Source organism: Cynara cardunculus, unplaced genomic scaffold (assembly GCF_001531365.2).
Source record: "Cynara cardunculus var. scolymus isolate 2C unplaced genomic scaffold, CcrdV1 Un_Scaffold_860, whole genome shotgun sequence".
NCBI classification, from domain to species: Eukaryota; Viridiplantae; Streptophyta; class Magnoliopsida; order Asterales; family Asteraceae; genus Cynara; species Cynara cardunculus.
In genome coordinates, this window is record NW_020200633.1 from 95,059 (window position 1) to 103,211 (window position 8,153).

General features: G+C 37.2%; 1 protein-coding gene across 1 annotated transcript; it reads left to right on the top strand.

The window, feature by feature from the left end:
* Window positions 1–2,047: 2,047 nt before the first annotated feature.
* Window positions 2,048–7,822, top strand: LOC112502049 (putative disease resistance protein At4g11170). The gene is made up of 11 exons (XM_025105863.1): window positions 2,048–2,634; window positions 2,748–3,843; window positions 3,923–4,000; window positions 4,220–4,444; window positions 4,547–5,287; window positions 5,506–6,091; window positions 6,188–6,285; window positions 6,382–6,519; window positions 6,654–6,817; window positions 6,923–7,363; window positions 7,759–7,822. The coding sequence occupies exons 1-11, from the start codon at window positions 2,048–2,050 to the stop codon at window positions 7,820–7,822; spliced, it is 4,218 nt and encodes a 1,405-aa protein (XP_024961631.1).
* The last annotated feature ends 331 nt before the right edge of the window (window positions 7,823–8,153 follow it).

Genomic DNA, 8,153 nt, shown 5'->3' on the forward strand with positions numbered 1-8,153 from the left:
CTTTCAATTAACATATTATATTTTTAATTTTTTTCCATCTTTTTTTGTACTAATTAACATATTATATTATTAGAAATTTATTTGAATTATATTATGAAATATTTGTAATTGACTATTTTTCCAAGATATTCTTTTTGGTCATTTTACATGTTTATAAGCCAGTGTTTGTTAAAAATAATTTGTTCATCAACTAGTTATCACCTACCAGCTAGCTTAGCACTTAGTTTGCCAAAAATAACTTAAGTTAGTTTATATACCAACCTATGTATATCCAAACATGTACTTAACAAAAAAGTTAGTATATGTTTGTCGATGCCTTGGATGTTTAATTGTTGAGCAAACTGGGCCGTTTACCAAACGCATACCCACTTACCTGCAAAAGACGTCACCATCACTTACCTTAATCGAATAACATCCTCGAACATCAAAATGAGATGTTGGTAACATATTAAACCCGATAAATGATAAATGCTTACTGGATAAGAGTATTTTTCTTCACTTCGGTATTGTTTGACAGTTGTTGAATGATTTGATGCAGAATAATTAAGTGGTCAGAATAATTAGGATACTCTTATAATATAGTGCAAAATGAAATATAATTGTTTGGTAATTATTCAGAATAAAATTAGGATACTGAACGATTCAGGGAGGCCCAAGATATAAAATCATTCAAAGGGTTTTAGAATCATTAAGAGACAACTTTTTTTTTTTACCAAATAAAAATTCAAACGTTGTCTTAATAAAACTATAAATAACCCTCACTGATATTTAAATATCACTTCACCTCCTACTGTAAACTTAAAGGTCAGCGCCTTTATCCGCATAACTCTTTTACCCTCTTTATCTGCAGTAATTGATCCCATGATTACTGAATTAAGGGGCGTTTACCAAATGCTTATTTGGGTAAGTGAATATTAAGTCACATTATCTTATCAGATGAATATGGTATGAACCAAAAATCTTACCCAGTAAGAGCGAGACAAGTACCAAGACTTTTATCCGGTAAGTGAGAGGGACGACTCTTACCATGGTAAGCGCTTACCCGGGTAAATTGTTGTATATGATATCGTTTTGGTGGATTAAAATCTTACCCGATAAGTAAATTATAATGTTAAATTATACCGATAAACGCTTACCGGGTAAATAATATTTAGTAAACGGCCCCTGACTCAGTTCCAGATATCTGTTTGTCTCCAATCTCATTCAGATACAGTGATGGTTTTTTCCCCCCTTTTTGGCCACAACATACCAATAGCTGATGGTTATCCCAACTACGTCTAAATCAATGGTTCAAGCTTCTAACATATCTTCACTCAAACTGTGGATAGTAAGAAGTACTTAACTTCACTCAAGTTCTCATTTTGCACAAGCCGGAGGTTTTCACATAAACAACCACTTTACTATTCGGATAAAGTTCAGGTCCGGGTACATCCCCAACCCCACCTCCGAGTGGGACATACTAGGTTGTTTGATATGGTTACGTACACACATACATATCAGGTAACTAGAAGTAAAGCAATTACCATCAATTGGACTATGCAGATACGGAATGGACTGCGCCTACTCATGACGATCTTAAGCAGAAAGGTATGATCTTCATTGATATGCATATGGTGTTTATTTTACTAACGAGCTATATACATGAACAGGTGAACTTTGACATATTCTTCCTAAAAGTTGCAATGCTAGACATTGTTTTAACAAGAAAAGCTGTGGAGCAGTCTGCAGATGAAGGTAACCCCTACTTGGTGTATCTGCTGCAAGTAGTTGCAGAGGGCTTAATCGAGATGATACATGCCAAAAGCATCTACAAGAAAGACTACTCATTGTAGTCAATTTGATCACAATTTCAGAAATATATTCTTTCTTATATGTTGGTTTACTAGAAATTCTCTTGCACTTGGAAAAATCGTTGATGATGACAATACCAATGTGATTGCTTTGGTATTTATTAGAAGACCAGGTCCTCATTCCATCCTCCCACATCTAATTTTCTGGTATTTTCAGAAAACCAAGACCTCTTTCCATCCACAACTAATCGAGTTCAATGGGTAACGCTTCAGCCTCTACGCTCACGAGTTCTCATGGGGATAATGCTACCAGCTATGATGACTCTACTATCATGACCTCTCCTGGGGATAATGTTGCCAGCTATGTTGACTCCAGTATCATGGATTCTTCTCGTGGGGTTGATGCTACCTGCTATGATGTCTTTCTAAGCTTCAGAGGCGAAGATACTCGTGATTCTTTTACAGATCATCTCTATGAAGCCTTACAGCGAGCGGGATTTCTCACTTTTAGGGATGATGATGAAATCAACAAGGGTCGAGAACTAAAGCCCGAAATTGAGATGGCAATCAAAGCATCCAAGGCTTCAGTAGTTGTCTTGTCAGAGAACTTTGCCACTTCCACATGGTGCCTTGACGAGCTTTGCTTGATCCTCGAGCAAAGGAGGGAGCGCAATCATTTCGTTCTTCCAGTTTTTTATCATGTCGATCCCTCGGATGTTAGGAAACAAGATAAAACTTTCAAGATACAAGTCAAAGCATTTACAAGGTGGACACATGAGAACGTGAATAGGTGGAAGGCAGCTCTTACCAAAGTTGCTGATTTTGCCAGCATTGTTGTTTCCGGGTATGTTTTTTTTGTTCCGACTTGTTTTTTAATGTTTACTGATACATTTTAACTTCGTTTAATCAAAGAATCCCTAAATATCATTCGCTAAAGCTTACCTTGTGTTGTTACAGGCTTGAAACAAAGTTTCTGAAGGACATTGTTGACACCATTTACAGTGAACTAGATCACAAAATAGTTCATCTTCCGCGCTATCTAACAGGGATGGACATTCGGTATGAAGAGATCACTTCTTGGTTATACGAATCTGATCTCAAATATTTAGTAATCTGTGGCATGGGAGGTAGTGGAAAAACTACCTTGGCCAAGTATATTTTCAATTCAAGTTGGAAAAAGTTTGAAAACATGAGTTTCATTGAAGACATTGGTAGGAAATGTAAAGAATCCCATGATTTGCTTGAACCACAGATACAACTTCTGAAAGATATTTTAGGGGGTAGGGAGAGAAAAATACCAAGTGTTTCTTACGGTACGTGTAAGATCGAGGAGGCCTTGCAAACGAAAAGGGCGCTTATTGTTCTTGATGGCATTGTTGAAGAGAGACAATTAGTCGCTTTACTTGGAACTGGGGAGATTAATCCACGAAGCAAGATCATAATAACCACAGAAAATATTGATAATTGGTTTATGTCCTCACCCAGGTTTCAACAGTATAAAATGAAGCTACTAAATGATAATGAATCATTGGAGCTTTTAAGTCTTAATGCGTTTGGATGCAAAATTCCGACGGAAGGTTTTAAGGAACTTGCAGCACAAGCAGTAAAGTATTGTGAAGGAAATCCATTGGCTCTTGAAGTGTTGGGTTCCTCTCTATCCAAGAGCAATACCATCCCCTATTGGAAAAGCCAATTGAGGACATTGACAAAGGATATCCATTCTCGAATTCAAGATGTTCTCAAAAGGGGTTATGATTCACTGCCATTTGCCTCTGAAAAAGGGTTGTTTTTGCATATTGCTTGTTTCTTTATTGGCAAAGACTTGGATTACGTGGAGAAGATATTGGAGCCTGATTACTCTGCAGTATCTGGGATCAAAACGCTAATCAACAGATGCCTTGTTTCGGTTTCACCTAGCAATAAACTGATGATGCATCGATTGCTTCAAGAGATGGGAAGAAACGTAGTTCGTCAAGAATCATTTAGCCATCCTGAGAAACGTAGCAGAGTTTGGCTTAGCAGCGACTCTTATAAGATCTTGAAAAAAGGAAAGGTAAGATGCTTTCTCTTGTGTATGTTTAAGCCTCCTGCTTTTATCTAGAATTTTATAGCATCATCTTGTATCCTTTCAGGGTTCAGAAACAATAGAAGGTCTTACACTTGACATGAAAATGCTAAGGGAAGAGGAGGAGGCAAAGACATTTGTTTATGTTAGACAGGTTTGTTTTTATAGGTTTTTCTGGAATTTGTTATAACATATTAAATAATATGAATAGCTTTAAATGGCATATGACATGCCCAAATATGACTTCAATTCTACTGACATCATTAAATGTTAAAGAGGGAGAAAACATGTAACTTACTAGGGGAGTGCATCCATTTCTAAAAAGGTATAATGTATGCTTACTCTCTTCATGCTAAATTTGCAGCCATCAGGCCTCTGGACAGATGCACTTGAACTGATGGATAACCTAAAATTGCTCCAGTTAAATTTTGTAGAACTCAATGGATCCTACGAGAACTTTTCAGTAGATTTAAGATGGCTTTGTTGGCTTGGGTTCCATTTAAGAACCATACCCTCTGATTTATTCATGGGAAACTTGGTGGCTGTTGATATGAGCTATAGCAACTTGGAAGTATTTGACCCACCAATGGTAAGAGACTTCCATGCAATATCTGCTTTCTTTGGCTTTTCCTTTTAACTTCTCAGTTTGTAATGGCCTTTATGTGGATAAATCTTGTTACTTTTGCAACAGGTTCTTCATTCATTGCAGATTCTGAATCTTAAAGACTCGCACAATCTATTCGAAATCCGCAACATTTACAAGATCCCTCTTCTTGAGACTTTGATTCTTTGGAACTGTAACAGTCTGGTTCATGTTTGTGAAACCATTGGAGACCTTAATCATCTCACACTGTTGAACATGACAGGGTGTCACAGCCTGTGCAAGAGGGAGAAAAATAATTTGTTAGAAGCTTCTACTTCTGGTAAAGAAGTTACCATACAACCTCCCTTTTCCTTCCCACAGTCATTAGAACGGTTATTCCTCAACGATTGCAAGCTTGAGTGTACTGATTATCTTCCCCTGAGTTTTGATGTTCAACCATTTTTGCAGTACTTGAATTTAAGCAATGGCTTATTTGAGTTCTTGCCTTATTATCACCATCTTATAAATCTTCGTGTCCTTGACTTGACTTTCTCCTCAAGACTTAAATGGCTTTTATGTCTTCCAAATACACTTGCAGAGTTGTACGTATATTCCTGTAAGTCACTGGAGAAAATAACTTTCCAATCACCTCGATTTACGTTGCAAGAATTTGGCTATAGTGGTTGCATTAATTTAGCTGAGATTGAAGGCTTTATCAAATTGGTACCAATAGCCAAACTAGATGAATCTGATTTGGGACACATGAAGTGGCTAAAAGAATATCAAAATCATGAGGTGCTCCTGGTTGGTGATGATGAGCTCACCTTAGGCAGAAGTTTGCATGTCCAGGTTTGTTGTTTCTCTCTCAATTACACATGCATCAGCACACACAAATACACATATTTTCACATGATATCAGAGCCAACTTCTACCACTCTAGGAACTCGACACCAGATGGATCTTTCGAAAAGTAATCTAATGTGGTTCCACATATTCTCACAAGTACACTGAAACGCCACTTGCAAACTAATCATATATGAATGACTGAACTTGCTTCTGTGGCACAGATGTTGTATGAATTCGATATAATGAGTACATCACTGCCGGACGTAGAGGATTCAAACATGATGCCTGAGTATATATCAGAATCACCATTTTTGTTCTTTGATGTGCCTTCGTGCTCCAACAACAAGAGGATCAAGGGATTAAATGTAACTTTCAGATATACATTATCAGGGGATGATGGGGCATGGTTTGCTAAAATCAGTACGGACAATGGTGTTGACTTGATGTACAACCCCAAAGTCTATGGTAAACCTGATTCTGGTGAAGTTGGTATATGGGTTAGCTATTGGCCAATCAGAAGTGCAATAGATGTTGGAGATAAAGTTAATGTGTCTATTGTTGTGCTGAGTGGATTGATGGTAAGACAATGTGGTGCAAGCCTTGTGTATGCTGATGACGAAGAAGAGCATGAAACCTTGGAAAAAAACACGGGCTGGGTAGAAACCCTTGGAGGGAATTTGTCTGGATTCCAACTAAGCACTGGAGCATACTATCTTTGTCGCCGTGATCTATTTGAGTTAATGGAGGTTGGGAGACTTACTCCACACTGGTTTAGGATTTTATTTGGCGATACCATCGACTATACAGGTATATCCCTCTTGTTTGGCTAATTCTTGGCGTTTGTAATTGAATTGTTGCTGCAAATAGAGAGTTCCTCCTTCCTCTTATTGCACATTGTTACAGAGGTTCAAGGATGGAGAAAGACTGGTCGGCCAAAGCGGTCGAATCCATCATATACAGAGTTGAAGACTGTTAGATGCATTATCCATGGTCCTGAACAGGTATATATATGTATATGCTCCGTAATATTTCTTTCTTAACGAATGAAATAATTGAGTTTTCTTAACCTGGCTATGTTGTATACCAAAAACAAACAGGAAGAAATTTACAAGATCGCAGAGATGTCAAAATCCTCTTTAGTAGACAAAAATGTCGACTTCACATCAAGCATACTTGGTGTCGGGGATATGATGAAATCTGGGACTATATCTGAAATTGGTAGTGCAACAAGAAAGGTAACTGTTTTTCTTAGAGAAAGTGACACAGAATTACTGAAATTTCACTTTGCAATTTGTTTTCCCCTGAACTGTTCTTGGTGTCTCATCTTGAAAACATAATCTTGTTCTTGTTTCTCCTATGATTTATTCAGGAAGAAAGTGAGAGTTACAATCTAGAGACAATAGGCATGTCTGATTCTGATGAGACTACAGAGTCTGCTTTAAAGGATGAATCTAAATCAGCAGTGATATATGAAGTTAGTGATGAGGCATCTCTTACAACGGTTGCTGGTTTGAAAGGCTTTAGTGTTTCTACGTATGTTCTTTTCGTTCCTATTAATATTTTTGTTCCTTTACTGATTTGATGATTAATAGTGTTAGTTTATGTGATTTGGTGAATTTTTGTGGGTAATCTTAGCAGCTATGATGTCTACCTAAGCTTCAAAGGTGAAGATACTCGTCATTCTTTTACAGATCATCTTTACGAGACGTTAGTGCAAGCAGGAATTCGTCCTTGTAAGGATGATGCAGATTTCAAAAGAGGTGAAGACGTGTGGGTGGGAATCAAGAGAGCCATCAGAGAATCTAAGGGCTCAATAGTCGTATTGTCCGAGAACTATGCAACTTCCACTTGGTGCCTTGAAGAGCTTTCCTTGATCCTTGAGCAGAGGAGGGAGTGTGATTATTTCGTTCTGCCGGTTTTTTATCATGTCAAACCTTCAGATGTTCGAAAGCAAACTAAAACATTCAATATAGAAGTCAAAACATCTACAAGGTGGACTCATGATAACGTCGAGAGGTGGAAGGCAGCTCTTACAGAGGTTGCTAATTTGGCTGGTCTAGTTCTTCCATTTGATACAAGGTATTTTCTCTTTTCCTACTTACATTTGATTCTTTACTTTAATAGATTTTAAGAGGGTTCAAACGAGAAAGGTAAAAGGTTTGAGAAGGAATGATTCATATGTGAATTATTGGTAAAGGATCTTTGTCGTTGACATATGCATCTTCAAAGAATTATTGATAGGTAAGCAAACATGCGTTCACATATTCATCTTCAAATGGATTTACCAATAATTCACATATAAATCATTGCTTCTTACCTTCTCAACCTTTTTGTATTCCATTTAGTAATTAAAATTTGACATGTATTAGAGGTACTATACATATGGAATGCTAATTATCAAATAGGCTTTCTATTTATGTTTATCAGAAGAACCCTTCAACCTTATATACTAAACTTACCATGTGTAGTTACAGGTCTGAAACAGAGTTTTTGAAGACAGTTGTTAAGACCATTCTCAAAGAAATAGATCGCAAATAGTTCACTTCTTCTCAATCGAAACAATAGGGATGGAGACTTGATATGAGGAGATCATCTCTTGGTTATATCAATCCAATCTCGACTATTTGATGAATTGGTGCATACTGCATGGGAGAAAATAGCAAGACAACGTTGGCCAAGTTAAAAAAGGATGCTTTATTGTTCTTGATGACATATTAGAATACAACGAGTTAGTCTCTTGGAACAAGTAATTGGTTAACCACAAAGATTGTGGCATAGTGGTTGAGGTCTTGGATGGATGTGATAGGAATACCACATCTGCCCACCACAGGCGTACACAACAATTATGGTCACTGAGTTTATCATGGTT

Excerpts from the sequence above, each read along its gene's own strand:
- LOC112502049 (XM_025105863.1), top strand. The coding sequence starts at position 2,048 with ATGGGTAACGCTTCAGCCTCTACGCTCACGAGTTCTCATGGGGATAAT. Across the intron at positions 4,445-4,546 it reads AAGTATTTGACCCACCAATG|GTTCTTCATTCATTGCAGAT; the intron begins GTAAGAGACTTC and ends CTTTTGCAACAG. Across the intron at positions 6,818-6,922 it reads AAAGGCTTTAGTGTTTCTAC|CTATGATGTCTACCTAAGCT; the intron begins GTATGTTCTTTT and ends TAATCTTAGCAG.